This window comes from Scylla paramamosain, chromosome 11 (assembly GCF_035594125.1).
Source record: "Scylla paramamosain isolate STU-SP2022 chromosome 11, ASM3559412v1, whole genome shotgun sequence".
Taxonomy (NCBI): Eukaryota; Metazoa; Arthropoda; class Malacostraca; order Decapoda; family Portunidae; genus Scylla; species Scylla paramamosain.
In genome coordinates, this window is record NC_087161.1 from 27864197 (window position 1) to 27886022 (window position 21826).

The following is a 21826-nucleotide window of genomic DNA, read 5'->3' on the forward strand; positions in this document are numbered from 1 at the left end:
AAACTTCAGGGAATGTCAGCCGGGGTGATGAATGATTTTGGCGATTGAAGCGAAATAGGATGAAAAAACACGGAAAACTTCAGTCCTGATTCCATACCAATGCATCAGTTACCAGCAGAAAACTCCATCTTGCTCGCCATTATTTCCTATTTAAATGAGGAGGCTGGATGACTTGAGGGATTCTGATAGATTGGTTATGCTTTACTTTATCGGTTGAGTTATGTATCGTGTGGTAGGAATGGGAAGTTGTCGTGTTAATAAGATGGTGTAATGGGTGTGTGGTGGCGGGACAGCCTTGACACCCCCCCGCGGGAGTGTTGTGGCTGGTCAGCTGATGCCGCCACAACAGCTGAACATCGCCACCGGGGTATCGATTTTGTCACATTCGTTATCCCTCAGGGCGCATTACATGATTTTTAAATATTTGGGATAAAAATTAAGAAAAGTACAATATAGATACATCTGTTAAGGCAGGAGTGCCGGCTAGCTAGGGGTAGGGAAGTGAAGGAAATGTGCGGCGATCACGGCTTCCTCGCGCTCCACCCCCCACACTATAGTCTTCATCCCATTTTTCGCCACATTTCTGTATGACAAGAAAATATTTTTAACAACTATTTAATAGGAGAGCGGTTATAAAATTAAAAACTGTGTGTCTAAAAATATAGCGAAGAGAAAATTTACAAGTTGAATGTAGAGGAATAGCATCGTCTGCAAGTTCTGCGCATATTCGATATTGTTGGAACACGGCTGGAGGAGTAGCGACCGTGGGGGAGGAGAGGCAGATGTGAGGCTCTGTGCCCGCCCAGCCCCCGACACTGTATATACTACTTCATGAAAACACAAGGTCATACATGGGGGATTTTAAATACAGCAACGCGTCGTCCGTAAGCTCCATAAGTACGGAAACTTACGTCATTAACACGTCCACTACGAGCGTGTTCTACTCCAGTGCAACAGACGGGGGCACCACCTCCACTAGCACCATGCAGGAAGACTGTTTGGTGGAGCAAGGTGGGGGCGTGAAGCCCGGGGGCCTGGCCGCCGGCGGGGTCGAAGGGCCTGACGAACAGCAGCACCAACATCAGCACCACCAGCAGCAGCAGCACACCAATGGCGACGACGACACTAAAACAGGTGTGAAGGGGGAGGCGACGGTACCTCAGGTGGGGGGCAGTGCGCCCGGCACAGTGCCCGGCCCTTTAGGGTCAGGGAATAACCCGGGCCCCTCGGTGCTGGGCCCTCCAGGCTCCGGGGGGGTGCCCTCAGCCGCCGCGGCCGCTGCCGCAGCGGCTGCAGCCGCGGCAGCAGCTGCTGCGGCCGCAGGAGGAGGGCCTGGGTCAGGGGTAGTCGGAGGTCCTGGGGGCGGAGGCGGCTTGGTGGAGCCCACGGCCCTGCCGGCCTCATTGGCCTCCTCGGTGGCTTCCCTGTGGTCTCCTCCGTCCGTGGAAGACACACTCCTTCACTCTGGGATGCCTGCCATCAACGGCTCCCTGCCATTCCACAGCCTGGGCCCCAGCACCGCCGGGGGTCCCTGCTCCGGAGGTCCGTCCCCACTGTTTAGCACCAACCTGGGGCCACAGCTGGGCCTGGGCCCCGCTGGGCCGCAGAATCCCCCTCAGCGCAGGAACATGCAGCAGGCAGCGCCAAGTTTTCCAGGACAGGCGCGCCCTCAGCCCATGGGTCCTGGACCAGGCCCCCAGGCTCCCTTCCTGCCCAACAAGTACTCCTCGTCCTGGTCCTCTGGCCTAGGTTCCCAGGGAAGTGCATGGTCACCAGGGCCCTCTCCACAGGGTAATTCCCCTGGGGGTCCAGGAGGAGGGCCAGGAGCAGCACCTGGGGCAGCTCCTGGAGCACCCTCGCTACCTGGGATGAGCTCCTGGTCCACACGGGGCAGGGGCGGAATGAACCCCTTAGGCCACAACCTTGGGGGAATGTCTTCGGTGCCCCGCAAGAGCACCAATATGGCCAACAGTTCCTCCATGGTGATGAACAAGTTCAGGCGCTCCACCAGCTACCCAGGCAAAGGCCCTTTTCCCCAGCCCCCAGCCTTTGAGATCACCGGCGTGGATGAAGGAGGGTTCCCTCGTGACCTGCTCCAGTTCCCGGTAAGATATCTTGTAAACCTTTTTATTGCTGTCTTGTTTTGCTCTATTTCCATCAGCAGCTTTGCCTCTTTTCATCCTAAGATGCTTTGATACATCCTCCTTCCTTACCTATGTACCATACCTATATAGTACCTGTCCCAGTAGTCTCCTTTCTCTCCCTCATTGAGCTCCTTTCTGACCCTCTGAGGTCCTTTCTGTCCCTCATTGAGCTCCTTTCCCTTGACCAGCATAAGATGATAACATTTCCATAGGCGCCACTTTCTTGATGTTTTCCTGCATCCATGTCTCAACCACTCATCTATAAGGGTATACAGATAGCCTCTAGACACCTGTATGCAGCAATGCTGCTTAAAATACTTATGTAGAAGATAGGAATTATCATAGGAGAACGGTCTGAATTGTAGTAGTAGTGGTAGTAGTACTGGTGGTGGTGATGGCATCAGTGGTAAGATTGACAGCAGTAGTGGCAAGTGTAGTTGAGGCACTTATGTGTTTAATTCGGTAAGTAAGAGCAGGGCTCAGAATCTTGGTTCCAGTTGCTACTCTTGTAATTTTTTTCAAGATAGCTTTTGATAGTCATAATTGTAAAAATATTATTGATAAGGTTTGAGATGGCTAGATGAAACAGATCAAGTGCTTCCAGTCATGTTGATTTTCTCCTCTCCTTGAGTTGGAAAGAAGCACTAACAAGAGATACTTGAGGAAAGTTTTTTTTTTAGTAGGTACCTCCAGAATTGTCATGTATTAGTGTGTATCACATAATTGCTGACTACTTCACATGCAGTCATTGTAGGGATCTGAAGATTTTGAAGGGTGATCATAGTGCTTTTTATTCACAGTTTTTGATACGTGAGCTGTGTGCATTTTAATATGATGACACGGCTTCCCACATCATGAGTGTAGGCTGGTGGTACAGTGTTCCATCTGTGAGGTGTGAAGATGGTCCTGGTGTGTGCCTGTGGGTGTGAGGTTTAGTCAGGATGTAACACCTCCCACTACCAAGAGCAATATGGTAGTGATGATTCAGTCACATACACATAGACCTGTGAGAATTGATAGTATGCTTTTTCAGCACTGTGATAAGTTTCGACATGTTGAAGTGTGAAACATAAGCATCATTTATTTAATTAATTGTTCACAGAGAGAGAGAGAGAGAGAGAGAGAGAGAGAGAGAGAGAGAGAGAGAGAGAGAGAGAGAGAGAGACCTGTCACAGAAATATTGCCCCATTAGGAAATAATACGATGTTTTTTAAAGTACTGCTGTAGTCAGTCAGGATGATTTGTGCCAAGAAATTTCTGGTGTGCTCTGTGTTTCTTGGACAACTTAGTGAAGTAATTGATTCTAAGACCATAAGAAAATGAGGAGGGTGCTGTACACAAGACAGCTCCTGAGCATTTAAGACTTGTCATCTCCCATCCTCTTTCATTAATTCATCTAAACTGGTAAGAACTATCTGATGGCTGTGCATCCACTACCATATGTTCTGACTGGCAGCCACTGTGATCCACTCATCCACAACCCTATCTGTAAACCAGTTTTTTGTCTCTTTAAGATCCAGATTTGTTTAGCTTATAACTGTTTGTGTAAGCTCTTATTTTATCCTTTATTTGTCACAAGTCTTATTTGCAAGTTATGTCTTACTTCTCTCTAAAAATATCTTGGGACCAGTGGGAAATCAATGTATTTTTGTTTTGTTTTTATGTATTTTTTCTTGATGGGTGAGTAGATATGGAAATGAGTTATCTACACCTCAAATGAGTTAGCTGTATTTAAAAACTCTGGTCCCCACTGAGTCTTAATCATAGGATGGCAAAAGCATTAGTTTGTGATAAAAAGAAAGGATAAAGACCATAAAAAGAGAAATTTGTAGATTAGTTACGACTCAAGACTGATTATTTATCCAACTCCACATATTTTCATTCCTCAGTTTTTATAAGAAGAGAAAAGCATAGTTCATTACATATTCCAGCCATGAAATATCCTGCAGAGGCATAGGCTGTGAACTTGTGTTCCTGTACAACCACATGGTGTAAAAATAATCAACCTAGTCTGAGGGTGCTTCTAACCTGGTGGTTTGTATGATTCAGACCTGAGTATTGCGATATGTGGTTGTAGATTACCAATAGTCTTACAAAATGTACAAGGTGGAGGTGGAGGTAGGGTGGAGGTGCAGGGTCTTAGGCAGAAGTGTAGGGTGGAGGTGGTGCCCAGGCAGTGACTTGCCTGGTGTTGAGTGGCCTGCAGCACCAGATGACACATGCTTCCGTCAGATCAGTGGTTGCCTAATAGTTGTGAAAGTTGATGGCTGAAATACAACTGGATGAATGCATGTCAATTGAGAGAGAGAGAGAGAGAGAGAGAGAGAGAGAGAGAGAGAGAGAGAGAGAGAGAGAGAGAGAGAGAGAGAGAGAGAGAGAGAGAGAGAGTGTATCTGGGAGAATCTGGAGAAATGGGTTTACCTAATGCAAGGGATTTGGGTATCTTAGGTGGTCTCTCTCTCTCTCTCTCTCTCTCTCTCTCTCTCTCTCTCTCTCTCTCTCTCTCTCTCTCTCTCTCTCTCTCTCTCTCTCTCACTGCTGTGTATATTTTTATTTTTTCTTATTTTTATCCCATGATATATATATATATATATATATATATATATATATATATATATATATATATATATATATATATATATATATATATATATATATATATATATATATATATATATATATATATATATATATATATATATATATATATATACCTCCTCTTTCTTTTCCATCCTTCTTACATTTCCTCCTTTTCTTTCATCTTTCAAGTGTATTTTTCTTATTACCATCTTCTTCTTCTTCTTCTTCTTCTTCTTCTTCTTCTTCTTCTTCTTCTTCTTCTTCTTCTTCTTCTTCTTCTTCTTCTTCTTCTTCTTCTTCTTCTTCTTCTTCTTCTTCTTCTTCTTCTTCTTTTTCTCAAACAGCATACTTACACATGCATAAAAATAATAATAATGAATTCAGCAGACACAGGATAAGCAATGACAGCAGAGTTATGATCAGCAGCAAGAGCAATGAAATCAGCCCTGCTGTGAGCAATAAAAGACGTATGGTGAACGAGGCAACACCGAGAATTACGACAAGCAGTAAGGCAGTGCAGTGGGGAGTCATACAATAAGCAGTGAAAGTAATAAAGCCAGCCAGCACGTAATAAGCAATAGTACATAACAGAGGCTCTTAAGTCGAATTGAAGGCATTTAGGCGTCTTGGGCAATGAATGCAGCTGATGTGTGATGAGGGGGATTTGTTTGGTTAAGATAAAGAAGACTGTTCTAATCCAGGATGTAAAAGTAAGGAATTTGGCCACACAACAGGAGTTTTATGGGTCTTAGCGAGGGCAAGATGTGGAAAGAAATAATGGTTACTTGAGAGGTTGTAGTAGGCACAGAAGGAGTTTTATGTCTTAGTGATGGAAAGTTCACCTCCATTACATGAAAGCAAGATGTGGGAGAGCAATAATTGTCACTTGAAAGGTTGTAGTAGGATAGCAAAAACATTAGTTTATGATAAAAAGAAAGGATAAAGACCATAAAAAGAGAATGAAGAAGAAAAAAGGCAACACACCAGAAATTTGTAGATTAGTTACAACTCAAGACTAACTATTTATCCTACTCCACATATTTTCATTCCTCAGTTTTTATAAAAGAAAAGGAGTTTTATCTTAGTGAGGATAAGTTAAAGGTGTAATAGCTGCCTTGTAATAGGAACAGCAGAAGTATATCTATATAATATGCCACTGTCTCTAGAAGGACACTGATTTAGTCCAGTGACTGTGAAAATATAAGGAGGATAATTAAATCCATACCTTATTCACCTTGTGCTGAGATTTCAAGAGTGAAGGTCCCATGGAAAGCTGAGGCTCCAGGTTGGGAAACAGAAATCAAGTGTTGGAGGGAAGATCCTTGAGAGTCCCTATACTACTTGGATCAACTCTACCTATTGTGGAGCACGTATTGATTTGAGACGCCAGGGTTATGGGGCTGACCACTGAATGAGCTGGATATAATTCTCTGGTGTTAAAGTGAACCTGCAGTGGGGCTGTGGGATGGGAGACTGATGACTTTGAAATGATAAAGAAGATAATTAAATTCATACTCCTATTTACCTTTGTATTAATTTTTTGCTTTGGGATTTCAAAAGTGAATGTTCCAGAGGCTCCAAGATTGAAAGTGCAAGAGTGTCCCAATACTTAGATCAACTCTGCTTATTGTGGAGCGGGTATTGATCTGAGGCACCAGGGTTACGGGGCTGACCACTGATGAGCCGGGTATAATGCTGTGGTGTTAAAAGTGAATCGGCAGTGTGGCTGTGGCATGGGAGACTGAAAAACATGGGAAGGGCATCCTGTTTTTGCTACCTTGTCATTTATTTTGCAAGTTTATTCCTTTATCTGCGTTCTGTGTGTTTCAAGACACTTCTCATAATTTTGTTAATATTCCTCTTGACTTTAGGAACTGGCTATTTCAGTGGATCTTTTTTCAGCTTTTTTGGTTGCCCTCTACCAGATTCCCTCTTCTGCCTATGTATCTGTATACCAGGCTGGCATCTCCTCATGGATTGTCCCAAACAAAGCACCATACACTTGTACACAAATCATCCACTCTCCTAGCCCTGTTGGCCCCTTGAAAAAAAAAAAAAAAGTAATGAGAGAGATAGAATAAGGAAAGGCAAATGGGAGGCAGTGATAAGAAAGTGAAATGATTGCTGGGAAACATCTTCCATGCAGTCATCTGCCATAAATGGAGAAGAGTGAGAGGACTGTAGCTTGCAAGGACAAGAATAAATGTAGATTGTTAGGAAACTCTGCAATAGAATCTGGGAGAAACTTATGTAAAGCAGCTGTGAAGGAGCTTAAGTGTACCTTAATTCCCTCCAGCTTGTTGTTACTTGAAAGCAAATGTGTCACATAGATCAGTAACAATGTGCTAGAAGTAAAGAGTGCTTGAGCTGATGTCAGGACTCAGGAGGTGGCTGCCATGGCTGCCATATCACCCAATATTAGTATTTGTGTCAGGTCATTTGTCAGTTCCTCACATTCCTCACTCGTGCGTCCTTCTTGCGGTTAAAATGTTATTTTTTGCAAGTTAATATACCAGAAAAATGCACCAGTGACTAATGATATAGACAGAACAAAAGTTTTAAGTCTTCTGATATGTTCTTAATGTAATCTTATTATGTTGTCAATTAGGGGAAAAAACTAATTAAGTCACACACACTGTAAGAAATCAGAATATTTACTGGAAATATTTTGAGATATGGGAAAGAAAGCAGCCATTGAAAGCAGCTGTTGCATTATGGGAGTAGCTCTCACTTGGTGTTTCTATGATGAGCATTGCAGGCTTGGCAACACTAATGACCTTGGTATATGTTTGCTGATAAAGTGCTTAAACCTCATCTTTAATGTGAGAATAATCCTGTTGCAGTGACTGGCACCTCTCATCACTTGTTAAATTAAGTGGAAAGTTGTTTTAATGCGGCACATCTTCATAGCTCCTCTGTTTTCCATTAAGGGCATAACAAATTGATTCAGTGGACAGAAGGAAGAACAGGAGATGGAATTGTGGTAGAGCTGCTCAGGATGGGAGTGATAGTTCATCTCTGCTCCATTGAGAACATAAAAAAAATTGATTCAGTGGATAGAAGGAAGAACAGGAGATGGAATTGTGGTTGAACTGTTACAGATGGGAGTCACAGAGGAAAATGCAAGGGTCAGAAACAACTGGAAGAGACTTGTACATGGTGCCAACCTGTCACTCTAGGGAAATAGGAAAAGAAGATAGAAGGAAGAACAGGAAAGAGGAGGCAATATTATGACAAGAGCTCAGGCATCAGCAACACCCATGACTTCACCTGACATGGATACTGTGAGGAAAGTCATGGGGAAATGTTTAGTTCTGGTCATGATAACTGCAAATCAGCAACATCCCATTAAAGTTCATGGTGCCACGTGCACTCGGGAAAAATGGCAGGATGAAAAACAGAAACATGACATTTAGGCCGCCAGCTAAAATTTTATTCTTGCTGATTGTTCTGTGTTGAGCTGCAAATGTGAGGAGGTGAGCAGCCCTCCATGGTGGTGTGGCTTTAATTCCTTGCCTCTCTCTGTTTCTTTGCACTGGCTGATGGAGTGAGGGGGATCAGGGATAAGGGAACAGTCACTGATTACTAAAGGCACATTGGGAAGCAGGTGTATTTCAGTTTACATTGCCATACTTGTTCTTACTGTACCTGATAGAGCTAAAATATTTAAAGCTAATGCAAATGCAGGTGATAGAACTGAAAAAAAAAAGTTATTGTATTATTCTGGTGAAGAGACATTGCAGGTAAAACTGTAAGATTGACTTTATTTATTACTGTAAGATTGAACATAGTGAGGCATTCTTAATAAGCAAGTGACACATCAGAAGCAGTAGATGGGACATGGTAATCTTTAGTGAATTCTGTGAAGATCCAGACAAGTACATTCAAGTGTTGGTGTGTGGCTTCAGGAAGGACATGGAGGCTGAGAATCCCGAGCTGCACCACCGCTTCAAACTGACGAGGCAAAGTTGTGCTTTGAGGTGGAGGATGCCTCACAACTACACCATGATGCCTCACACTGCACCATGATGGCTCACACTGCATCATGATGCCTCACACTGCACGATGATGCCTCACAACTACACCATGATGCCTCACAACTACACCATGATGCCACACACTGCACCATGATGGCTCACACTGTACCATGATGGCTCACACTGCACCATGATGCCTCACAATGCACCATGATGCCACACACTGCACCATGATGCCTCACACTGCACCATGATGGCTCACACTGCATCATGATGCCTCACACTGCACAATGATGCCTCACACTGCACCATGATGCCACACACTGCACCATTTTTTTTTTTTTTTATGTAGGAAGGACACTGGCCAAGGGCAACAAAAATCTAATAAAAAAAATGCCCACTGAAATGCCAGTCCCATAAAAGGGTCACAGCATTGGTCAAAAATTGATGAATAAGTGTCTTGAAACCTCCCTCTTGAAGGAATTCAAGTCATAGGAAGGTGGAAATACAGAAGCAGGCAGGGAGTTCCAGAGATTACCAGAGAAAGGGATGAATGATTGAGAATACTGGTTAACTCTTGCATTAGAGAGGTGGACAGAATAGGGGTGAGAGAAAGAAGAAAGTCTTGTGCAGCGAAGCCACGGAAGGAGGGGAGGCATGCAGTTAGCAAGATCAGAAGAGCAGTTAGCATGAAAATAGCGGTAGAAGACAGCTAGATATGCAACATTGACTCACATTGCACCATGATGACTGCACCATGATGCCACACCACACCATGATGTAGTGCACCGAATGAACTCTGGTGTGTGGCTTGTGCCTAACAGACCCAGTGGTGCTGTGGGAATCCCAATAAGTGTTTTTATGCAGTACTCTCCTCATTAGTGTGCCATTAAGGATGACGGCACCATGAAAGGCAAGGATGTGCCACACTTGCCACTTGGCAGCCAGGATGAAGTGGCAGTGCAGGCAGCACCATGCTGACCCTCACCTGTCATCAATTAGCAGCTTCTGTTGTGCAAAAATATCCTGATTTATTTGGAAAAATTGCCAAATTTCCGGCACTGGATCAAAGTTTGGTGCTGTGTTGCTGCCTTGCTGCCAGCACCACTGCAGTCTGCACCCACTCCAAAAGTTAGCAGTCTAACTAAGTAAATTCCCCGTGTAAACTGAACAAATGGAACAAATTGAAAGCTGTGTAACTGTAAGCAGACAGATTGATCACCACATTATTGGAGGATCTCTTAACAAGCTGTTTATATGAAGCACATTCTGTGAAAGCCTGGTGTGCTGGGAGTGTTGCACTGAGTGGTGCTTCAAATATGTGCAAGGAAGAGTTATGTGCATTGATGTAAAGTACTGGATATATATCCTGCAAATGCTATTTTATTACATGAATGGCACTGGTGGCATTATTTTAATTAAAAATATTTCAGTATAGCTGATATTTTTCAACTAAAAGTCAGTCTGTGTGTGTTTGAATAGGCAGGCACCAAGGCTCAGGAGGTATAGGTGGTGGTGGTGGTGGTGGTGGTGGTGGTAATGATGATGATGGAAGTTTTAATTGTAATGCTGTCATGTTATGGTGTAGTTTGTGCATGGACTGTAGAGAGTAGACGTGTTGATGGTCATGTTGGTGCAGTAGTAATGGTGGGCAGTGTAGACGCCAGCCAGGAGGTGTGTAGCTCCACCATGTGTCACCTCTGCACTCACCCATTGCTGCTCACGGAACTTCACATTGCACTGCAGCTATTTTGCCTCCCTGTGCTTCGGTGAGGAGCTGAGGCCCGGCACTTCCTCATGGCTGTAGGAGAAGACGACACATCTTTGTAATGAAAATGTAACTAGCAATTCATTCATATTAATCCCCTCCCTTGATGTTTGTACCAAATGAAGTTAAATTACTATAAAGTATTGTCTGTTTTGCAGGTTCAGCCAATTAATGGTCTTGCCTCTGTCAGTGTTAGTTTGAGAGTAAATTTAATCCCAACATTTCACTGCTTGACAATGCTGCGAGGTAATTGTGCAGTGGCCAAATCTAATGGGAAGTAATGTCCACTCATGTTGGTGCAAAGTGGTGCCCAACAAAGACCTGTGTTGACTGTCATTTAATCTCTTAGGCTGAGAGTGGTGATGGCAGTGTGTATGTTAGGATTAATGGTGCACCGACAGTGAGGCTGCACACACACCATTAATATAGTGCTGTGCAACTCAAAATACCAAAGGAAGTAGATTTTTACTTCATTCTGTTGCTTTTCATGAGGGATTGACAGTAATGTGTATGTATGTATGTATGTATGTATGTGTGTGTGGAGGAACTTGAGGATAAAACTTGGCATAGTGGAAATGCAGCAGCATCTTGTTATTTGTGAGACATTGGTATTGCCAAGGATGCAAAGACTAGAAAAGATCTCATTGAAAGACAACTTGCAGAACTATTCACATGTGTTGTCAGATATTAGAAAAACACCTTTATCCAGCTAGTACTTCCAGACACTCCCCCAAGAAAGGGAGAAAATAAAAGAATGAGATAAAATAGACAAGGACTAGAAAATACTATAAAAAGATTACTTGTAGAATTAGAAACATATGTTGTCAAATATTAGAAAAGCCCTTCATTTGGTTAGTCATTGCAGCTGAAAAAAAAAAAAGAGAATAAGAGAAAATAAAAGAATGAAGGAAGAGAGATGACAAAGACTAGAAAAGATCCTGTCAAAAGATTGCTTGGGTTACTTATATGTAATGTGAAGTATTAGAAAAAAAGCATTCATCTAGTTAGTACTTGTAATTGGAAAATAAAAAAAAAAGTAGGAAAAATAAAAGAATGAGAAGAAAAACAGCCAGAAAAATGAAGTGGTTGTGAAAGGAAAGTGTACAGAGAAGGTTGATAGGGGAAATATTTTGAAGAAAGATGAAAGTAAGAAATGAAAGCCGGAGATTATTTTGGTAAGAGTAAAAATGTAAGAAATGAGTGTAATGAGGAGGAAAGTAGTGGAATTAACTGAGGGAAGGAGATTTCTGCTTTCTGCCTCGTGTGTTATTCATCCACATGATGGAGAACTCTTAGTGTGCTTGGTGCTTTGAATGGAGTCTTTTTAATGAGAAAACTAATTTAGAGAGGGAGAGGAAAACGTGAGAGAGAGAGAGAGAGAGAGAGAGAGAGAGAGAGAGAGAGAGGGAGAGAGAGAGAGAGAGAGAGAGAGAGAGAGAGAGAGAGAGAGAGAGAGAGAGAGAGAGAGAGAGATAGGAAGTTTAACTGGAATAACTTAAAGATTATTGGAAAGTGTTATAAGAGGCAGAGAGAGTGATTGCAAAAGAGAGAGAGAGGGAGAGAGAGAGAGAGAGAGAGAGAGAGAGAGAGAGAGAGAGAGAGAGAGAGAGAGAGAGAGAGAGAGAGCACACCAACAGTCTTAATTGAGTAAATTTTTATGGGCTACCAATGTCTCTGATAAGAATACATGTTGTTTTCATGGTAAGGCTATGTTCAGCTTTGCAGGGTAGTGGTGGTGAGGTAGGGAGCACCCAAACTCATCACAGTTCCTCCCCCTCACTTGTGTAATGTTACTGTGTGTGCTTGTGACATATATATACTCCCATTTCTTTCTGTCGTGGAGTCTGCAGATGACCTTTCGTGACATTGGTCAATTGCCAATTAACATTTCGAGTGGTGTAGGTTATTGGTAAAGTTGATGCAGTGTTGTGGTGTGAGTGTGTTGTGTAATGTTGAAAAAGATGACACTGAGAGATAAGGGGTAATGGTGTAGTGTCCTGTACTGGTTAATGATAAGTTTCTCAGTTTCGAGCATCCATTAAAGATTTTATTTTTAGCAGAGATAATAAAAGATTTTAAGTACTTGGCAGAAATGAAAGTAACAAAACATTTAAACCAGTGCTTAGCAAAAATGAAACTAATAAAAGATTTGAAATACTTAGTAAAAGGCAAACAAATAAGTAAAATAAATAAATAAATAAAATGAACAACTAATAGATTTAAACTACTCTGTCATTCTCTACATTTGCTCTCAGTGGCATTTTTTGAAACTCTATCCAGCACAGACTTGCAGCTCAACATTTTATTAAGTCTGAGGAACTGCCAATAGAGTCTTGCAAGGAAAAGAGTCTCCTTATTTATCAAGGTGCCACGATTGACAGCACAATGCATGAGAAGTGTGGCACTGGCAGGATAAAGCAATACTGGCATCATTGTGTGTGTGTGTGTTTGTGTGTGTGTGTATGAGTGTGTGTGTGTGTGTTCATCTCATTGTAGTGTACAGGATATGGGTAAGCTTGTGTTGCCATGTTCTCATATACTGTACATACATATATTGTGATCCAAATTAATCTTTGGTTGTGGATCTTGTTTGTTTGCACTGCCTCCACCATGTATTGATTCCTGTGTGTATGTCTGAGTGTGTGTGTGTGTGTGTGTGTGAGAGAGAGAGAGGTGATAAAAAGAATCCAGCAGTAACAGAGTGGGGACATGTGGCACACCTTCACTGTTGCAGGAGTAATCAGAGGAAGCAAGGTACTTGAGATAATGAGCAAAAGAAAAAATACTCCTCCATCATACATTGTCATACTTTGTGTTATGAATTTTCTGCAAGTTTAGCTGTTCTTGTGGTTAGTGAATTTGTGTGTTGGCAGTGACACTCTTGTAGGGATTTATAAATATTTGTATATATTCCTGCTCTAGATTGTTTAAATGAGGAGTAGTCTTTGGATAAAATGAAGGAACAGTACAGCTTTGCAAACACAAGGTGCTTCTTATCATATAGGTCAGTGGACTTATTATTGTTATAGAGGTCAGTTAAGCTTATTATTGTTACTCTTTTAGTATTACACATTATTTTCAAGACATTATTCTGCTTACCGTGATAGCAGAAGTGTTAGCCCGAGCTGCACGCACCTGATGAAACAGCATCGTTGTGGGTGGGTGGCGGTGCTGAGATAATTTTTGAGCAGCACTTGTTAATTTTGTATTGCTGTGAGGTTTTGACAGTTTGGTCTAAGTGATTTTGTATTGCTGTGGATTTTGAAATTGGTTTATAGCATCTCCACTTTTTTCCACATCATCTTCCCTTTCATCAGCAGCACATGGGGAGGGGAGGCAAATTACACAAGCAACTCTCATTTCTTCCTCATCATCTTCCTGTTTATCAGCAGCACATGGGGAGGAGAGGCACATTATACAAGCAACTCATTTCTTCCACATCATCTTCCTATTTACTAACAGCACATGGGGAGGAGAGACAAATTACACAAGCAACTCTTATTTCTTCCACATCATCTTCCTATTTACTAACAGCACATGGGGAGGAGAGGCACATTATACAAACAACTCCCAATACAAAATTAAGCCTTTTGGACAAAACAACAAAAGACCTGAACAGCAAAAGATAAAAGTGCAAAAAAAAAAAAAAAAAAAAAAGAACAGCATAACATCTCTAAATAAACTCCAGTGAAAAAATAAAATTAAAAGTGGCAAACCCCAACAACTGTATCCCATTGTGCTGTGTGGATGGGGGAGGTAGTGAAATTTAACATTGAAAGCCCCCATGATGACCAATATAATGAAATGGTGTGTGGCTCTCGTTGTGGTGAATGCGGTGAAATAGTAACACTTTTAACGGTACTCACTCAGCCCCTCAGTCATGCCAACGTTACGAGTGGAAGTAACAGGAGCATTGTACACTTGTCAACACTGGTTCCCTTGTCACCTTGAGTGTTTTCCCCCGCTTTGTGAACCACTTGGCAGGTCATCCATCATACACCACACCAAGGTTATCCTCTCACCTTCCCTCACTTCTCCCTCTACACATATTTTCTCGTTGCTTTCATTTCCTTTCCTCTTACCTACCCATCACCTCCTCTTCACTCTCAATGCCTCTTGCTATTTCCCTCCCACTTATTCATAGCTCATAACTATCTGATGGAATACTTAGCCTAATCTCTTTCCGTCTTGAATTAATACAACAAGTGAGGCTGAGCTAAGAGAGAAAAAAGCATTGCTATATTGGTCAGGAGTCTTGGTGAATGAGGAGGAAAAGGATGCTGATAATTTTATCCCTAAACCTTGTTCCCTCAAATATAGTTAGATTAATACAAAAAATAAGCATTGGCCAAGGGAGGAAAATGCATTACTACATTAATATGGAGCCTTGGTGAATGAGGAGGAAGAGAATGCTGAAAATATGCTATTAGACTGAACCTTACTTTGGTGCTTGAGACAGGTAATGGTGTGAGGCAGTTCAGGTGTTGGTGGGGTGACTTAAGTGTGATCAAGGGTGTCTTGTGAGGGATTTGTAAGTGGGAGGCTGTCAGAACTGTCTGTCTCTATCTTTTGTGAAATGTTTCAGAAAGTAAGTGAGCTGGTCTGGCCTGGAAGTGAAAAGAGAAGCACACTTGCATACTGGCCAAGTTTTTATTCGTTCTTTATGCAAATGGTTGAGCTAAAATTAGCATGATATTAAAGTGTTTCCGATGGAGACTTCATTAAATGTAACGCAATGCAGCGTGTAGGTCACGTATGAACCTCACACACACACACACACACACACACACACACACACACACACACACACACACACACACACACATTAGCTCTAAAAGATGGAATATTACAAGCTTGACTCAGTCCTGTAAAAATGCAATTAAGGAAGAACGATTAAGTAAGAACACACACACACACACACACACACACACACACACACACACACACACACACACACACACACACACACACACACACACACACACACACACACACACACACACACACACACACACACACACACACACACACACACACACACACACACACACATATGCACACACACCTTGTAGCCATGTCTGCCTTTATACAAGAATCAACACAAGTTTTTGCCATCGAGCAGGGAAAGAAAAGTATAGCAAGGAGTACCTGTGGAGCACTGAGTAAATTTAAGCTACCCTGAGGAAAAATTGGTATACTATTAAGAGACAAGTTGAAATGTTTATAAGTGAAGCATGAAAAGCAGGAAGCTTGAGGTGGTGGAGTCACAGGGTGGTGATTAACTGCACATTGCCACAGCAGCATGTTGAATGTGAAATGTGAAGGGAAGTGAAAGAATAATGCTGCACAGAAAGCCATTTGGAGCAGAGGAAGCAGAGCAGAGAATGGGGATCAGGTGATTCAGGCAAAGAACTTGGTGCCAACACTACAAGGAGGCAAGAAATGAGAATGCATAAATACTCAGATGAAGTGGACAGAAACACTGGTGGGGGAGAATTTCCTGAGTTTACTGTCGCTCGTATGAACCGCGCTGTGCAAAATACAACGTGCTGAGTGAAATAGCCATTCACTTGAGGATATATGAGAGTATTATGTGCCCTTTATATTGGTGAAATTACTGAACAAGCTGGTGTGTGTAGTTATGATGTGTTGTGCTTATGTGACACAAAACACAGCACAACGCAACACACCACACCACACCACACCACAACACAACACAACACAATGCAAGCTGGAGGGGAGAGGCAGAGAATGGGAACAAAATTGATTGAGAGACCTGCCCTGTGAGAAGAGATAGGAAGAAAGGTCAAATTGTTCATATGTTGTGGAGAGAAAGAGGATATTCATGTTTATAGGGGTTAAGAGATTGGAGTGAGTGAACAGATAAGTCCTTTTGATGTGAGGAGAAAAGTGGGATGTGTTTATAAAAAGAAAGGTTGAGTTAGGTTGTTAGAGGTAAGCTCTGGGACAACACAGCCTGAAGAGAGTTGAGTTAGTAAGCTTTAAGACAACACAGCAACACAAACTGAGAAAAATTGTATTAGGAGTAAGCCTGAAAAACGTTGAATTAGTAAAGCTTTGGGACAACACAGCAACACAACCTGAGAAAAATTGAATTAGGAGTAAGCTTTGGGACAACACAGCCTGAAAAAAAAAAAACCCTGAATTGTAAGCTTTGGGACCAGCAACCAGCCTGAAAAAAAAAAAAAAAGTTGAATTAGTAAGCTTTGGGACAACACAACAACAGCCTGAAAAAAAAGTTGAATTAGTAAGCTTTGTGACAACACAACAACAGCCTGAAAAAAAAGTTGAATTAGTAAGCTTTGGGACAACACAACAACATAGCCTGAAAAAAAAGTTAGATTGGTAAGCTTTGGGACAACATAGCCTGAGCATGGTGGGTTCTGAGAGCATGACAGCCACAATACACAACGCTCCTTCCATATCCAGCACACACCAGAAATCTTTAATTCATCGCTGCCCCGTAATGACGCCACCATGAAGAAAACTTTCTCCACCAAGCCAGGCGCGCCACTCCATGACAGTGACCCACAACACAACAGCTAACCAGTGACCACGCCTTGCTCAAGAGGAGGGAAAAGTAGCCACTGTAAATGTACAATAGGGAACTTGAGAAATTACAGCAAATTGATTTGTGAGACAGACGGAGCACATGATTGGCTAGATGGACTGAGTATGTATCATGGCTAGACTGACTTAGTACATGACTGGCCTGACAAACTGTGCATACGTGATTGGCTTGATAAATTGAGCACAAACTGAATACAGACTGAACACAAACTAACCACATGTTAAGTCTATCAATATTAAGTTCACCAGAAGACACAAAGGAACATAAAAGAACATAAAGCATCATCAGACCTGTTGGCCCACGGGAGGCTGTATTTTATAAAGTCACAGCGTCATGTCTTAAGTAACGACACAAAGGATCGCAAAGGAAGAACAAACATCAGCAGATTTGTTGGCCCATACGAGATAGCGTTTCATAAGCCACACCATCACATCTGAACTGAGTGGTGTAGGATAGTAAAGGCGAAGGCATCCCGATCACCAATATATGGAAGATTTAGCGAGTGTTTGGGGTTGATTTGTTTGTTTGTTTGTTTATCTATCTGTCCAATTATGTATTTGTTTATTTTCTTTTGTTATTTGTTTTCTTTCATTCTGCTACATTTTATTTTATCTTACTTTATTTTTATTTATGCGTATTCATTTATCAGTTTATTTATATAGTTTATTTACTTTATTTCGTTATTTTTCGAACCACCACCATCACCACCTCCACCACCACCACCACCACCAGCAGCAGCAGCGGGCAGTCCATATACGTAATTAATTCAGCAAAAAGATAAAAATCAGCGCATCATTTTTGCCGCGGCGTCATTACCCGGAGTCTTTTCAGGCGTGTCTGCGGCCAAGGATTTATAGCCTTTATATTTGCATAGTTTTCTGAGAGATTTCCTTATCTTTTGGCATTAACTATTTAACTCTCTCTCTCTCTCTCTCTCTCTCTCTCTCTCTCTCTCTCTCTCTCTCTCTCTCTCTCTCTCTCTCTCTCTCTCTCTCTCTCTCCGGGCCCGTATTCTGAAACACTTCTGCGCCGCTCCTCCAATGATTTCAAAAGGCTCTAGTTGAAGCTGCACGGACTTCCAAGGGAGTTTTTACGGTTCTAGTGACAGATTAACAAGATGTCTACATTATTAACAGGAAAAACAGTCTTGGGAACCCTGCTAATCACCTCAGTGGCCTGTGGTGAAAATAGTCGTGGTAAGAGCAGGGCGTTTCAGAATACGGGTTTTAAAATTGTATGCGGGGTGTGTTATCTGTGGTGGATCAACTAACAGTGGCGGTGGTGGTCATGGTGATGGTGGAGGATGTGTGATATAGTGCGGTACACGGCTCATCTTGCTGCTACTCGAGAGAGAGAGAGAGAGAGAGAGAGAGAGAGAGAGAGAGAGAGAGAGAGAGAGAGAGAGAGAGAGAGAGAGAGAATTATGTTTAAAGTCACGTCTTGATCTAGCGTGGAGGCGTTCATGGTGACCTTCGAGGGGCGTAAACACACACACACACACACACACACACACACACACACACACACACACACACACACACACACACACACACACACACACACACACACACACATACCTACCTGGCTTAGTGGCGGAAGACTACTAGAACTTAAAACTTGTCATGATTAGAAGCCCGTGTGTGTGTGTGTGTGTGTGTGTGTGTGTGTGTGTGTGTGTGTGTGTGTACTTCCGTGCGGGGATAAGCTAACGGAAATGGGAATGGGGAATTGGAACACGCTTATTCTTGCAGTGGATTCAATAAGAGTGTTTAATACATCAACAGTCTGAATGAGGAGGTTGTCTAAGTGACCCATCGACTAGCAATGACACGCTTTTCATTTCAAGTAACCTCAGGCTGTTAAGAGTCGGAATATCAACAGTAGACACCAGATGATTGAAACTCCTTTATTTTTTACTCCCTTGCTTGTCAATTATATCCTTTTGGAATTGGAACGTAGACTTGTAACACAGCATTCGGGTTATATTGGGGTGACATTGCGTTTTCTTCAGTTTAATAGTAGTAGTAGTAGTAGTAGTGGTGGTGGTGGTGGTAGTAATCTGGGCTGAAGTGTAACGTTGCTTTTACCGGGAACTCAGGCTGGTGGTGGAGTTAGCAGGCAATACCGGGAGAGGAGGCACGTCCCGGCAGCTGCGGCTCTATAAACATTACCTTTTAGCAGATTAAAGCAGAAAATGCACAGTGCTTGCTAGGAGTGGAGTAACCTTTACACTTCCACTGTGCTTTGCCGCTCACTCTGACTGTGAACTTATTAAACCCGATAACTTAGATTCCTAGCACATCAAGGGATTTAGAACACAAGAACTTAGGAAGATATGAGAAGTTGCTGGTCTACACGTGACAGTCCCAGCATTAAACATGTCTCTCCATTTCCGCCTATCATTCTCATGCATACATTTATCTAATCATCTGTTAAAGCTCCCTAATGACTCTGCACAAATAACTGGGTTACCGAGTCAGTCTGAGAACCAATTTCTCTCTTATCTCTTTTTAAATCTTGTCTGTATCAAGCTTGGATCCATTAATACCAAGAATTCATGGCCGTATTGAACATTTCAGCTTCTCACCACTAGTTTTCAAAAGCTACAGGGATCATAAGTAAGGTTCTCATGTGGGTTTTTTTTTTTTTTCTTTTTCCATTAATGACCGTTTATAGGAATCGGAGCCACATCTCTTGGTTTATCTACTGCAGTTTCTTGATTTTTGTTGTCATTAATGCGAGAAAAAATTATGAGAACGCGACTCATCATCTCTGTGGCTTTTGAAATCAGTCGTGGGGAAGAGAGCAAGGAGTTTCAGAATACGGCCCTTCGTGGCAAGAGAGACCACGCGTATGCACATTATGAAGGATTGACGATGGCTGAAGAAAAAAAAAAATATGAATGACTTGACAGAGTATAAGCAAAGTAGAGTTTAGTGTCAAGGAACGCCCTGCTCTAGAACTGAATGAGCATGTGTGTGTGGGGGGGGGGGGTGCTGGAGTAAGCGAGACCCAGTTGCGTGGCTGAGATAAGGAACGGGGTGAGTGTGCGGAGAGGAAGGAAAATATTTGGGACGATAGCACGACACGAGTTATCTATCACTGGGGAAGAGAAAGGAAAGAAGGCAGTGTTGTAATGGAGTAGTGATGTTGATATATACGTCTGTTGGCTGTTTGTTGTTATGAGGTGGTGGAAGAGGATGTAATGTGCAGATTAGGAAAGTACATGGTTACGTATCTATCACTGGGGGAAGAGAAAGGAAGGGAGGCAGTGCTGTGTAATGGAGTAGTGATGTGGATGTATACGTTTGTAGTGGAGTTTTATTGTTATGAGGAGGAGGAGGAGGAGGAGGAGGAGGAGGAGGAGGAGGAGGAGGAGGTGGTGGTGGTGGTGGTGGTGGTGTATTTTGTGCGTTGTTCATAATGCAGCCAGAAGTGTAGGAATATGTGGTTGCGGTGTATTGTGGTTGTACTTTTGTTATATGTGAATTAGAAAATACATGGAATTGATTGATAGATAGATTGATGAAGGGTAAATATAAAGTAATTTCAACACATTAATATCAAGTTACTCTTATTAAACAAATATGTCAAAGGGATTAGATTGAGGAAATAAAGGATAAATATAACAGAACTGCAACACATTAATTTGGGGTCCCTCAAGTTTAGCAAATGTCACATAGCTGTCAAGTAGTTAAGATTGAAGGTAAATTGTAAAATACAGAGACATTTCAACACAGTAATGTAAGGTTCCTCTAAACAAACAATTCATACAGCAATCAAAGAGATAACAAATTAATAATATTGAAGAGGGAAGGTCAAATATATTAGACTTCAACACGTTAATTGGCTGTGTCCGTAATTGTACACGTGACACCTCGTGGATCAGGGACTGGCGGGGACTCTGAGGGCTGGTCAAACTTGCAGCTGTGATGAATAAGGCAGGTGTGTGTGCATGTTGGCGACACGTGGTGCTTGCAGTGGGCGGGGCGCTGCCTGTGTGCTGGGTGTGGTGGTGATGGTGGTGATGGTGGTGGTGTGTAACAGGTGAGTTGAAGTGTGATGGTGGGTTTGTTTGTTGTTGTTGTTGTTGTTGTTGTTTGTTTGTTTGTTTGTTTGTTTGTTTGCTCCTTTCCCTTGTTTGTATGTTCGTGAGTTTGTTCCTTTTTTTCCTTCCTTTAGTGCTTCCTTACCTTACTCCCTTCCTTCCTTTCTTTCCTTCCTTCCTTCCTTCCTTCCTTCCTTCCTTCCTTCCTTCCTTCCTTCCTTCCTTCCTTCCTTCCTTCCTTCCTTCCTTTCTTTCTTTCTTTCTTTCTTTCTTTCTTTCTTTCTTTCTTTCTTTCTTTCTTTCTTCCCTCCCTCCCTCCCTCCCTCCCCTTTTTTCCTATCAATTTCTACTTCCATCCATGCAACCATACATTCCTCCCTCCCACCTCTCCATCCATCCTCCTCCCTGCCTCCCTCACCTCTCACCTTCTCTCCCACGCCCCAGCAGCCCCACCCACCCATCCTCCTCCCAGCCCCCCTCACCTCCCACCCTCTCTCCCACATCCCAGCAGCACTTCAGCCCTCCACCGTGTTAAACAAGCCACGCAGGTTGCTAATCGTCTCCTCATCTCTCACCCTTGACCTTCACAGACCACCAGGGTGCAGGAACGTTTGTGTCAAGAAGCAGGACGAATGTGTGTGTGTGTGTGTGTGTGTGTGTGTGTGTGTGTGTGTGTGTGTGTGTGTGTGTGTGTGTGTGTGTGTACTGCGTCATCAT

The 21826-nt window shown here is 42.6% G+C and overlaps 1 protein-coding gene across 10 annotated transcripts in view; it reads left to right on the forward strand.

Annotated features, from left to right (window-relative positions):
• The first annotated feature begins 657 nt into the window (after window positions 1-657).
• The window catches only part of LOC135105173 (cytoplasmic polyadenylation element-binding protein 2-like), a 121373-nt gene continuing 100204 nt past the window's right edge, over window positions 658-21826 (forward strand). For 4 of the 10 annotated variants that reach the window (XM_064013241.1, XM_064013245.1, XM_064013246.1 and 1 more), the window contains exon 1: window positions 659-2105. In XM_064013241.1, coding sequence (XP_063869311.1) covers window positions 852-2105 — 1254 coding nt within the window. In that variant the 5' untranslated portion in view covers window positions 659-851. Of the gene's footprint in view, window positions 2106-21826 lie in introns of all 10 variants that reach the window. The other 6 variants (XM_064013239.1, XM_064013244.1, XM_064013240.1 and 3 more) reach the window with 4 other exon arrangements.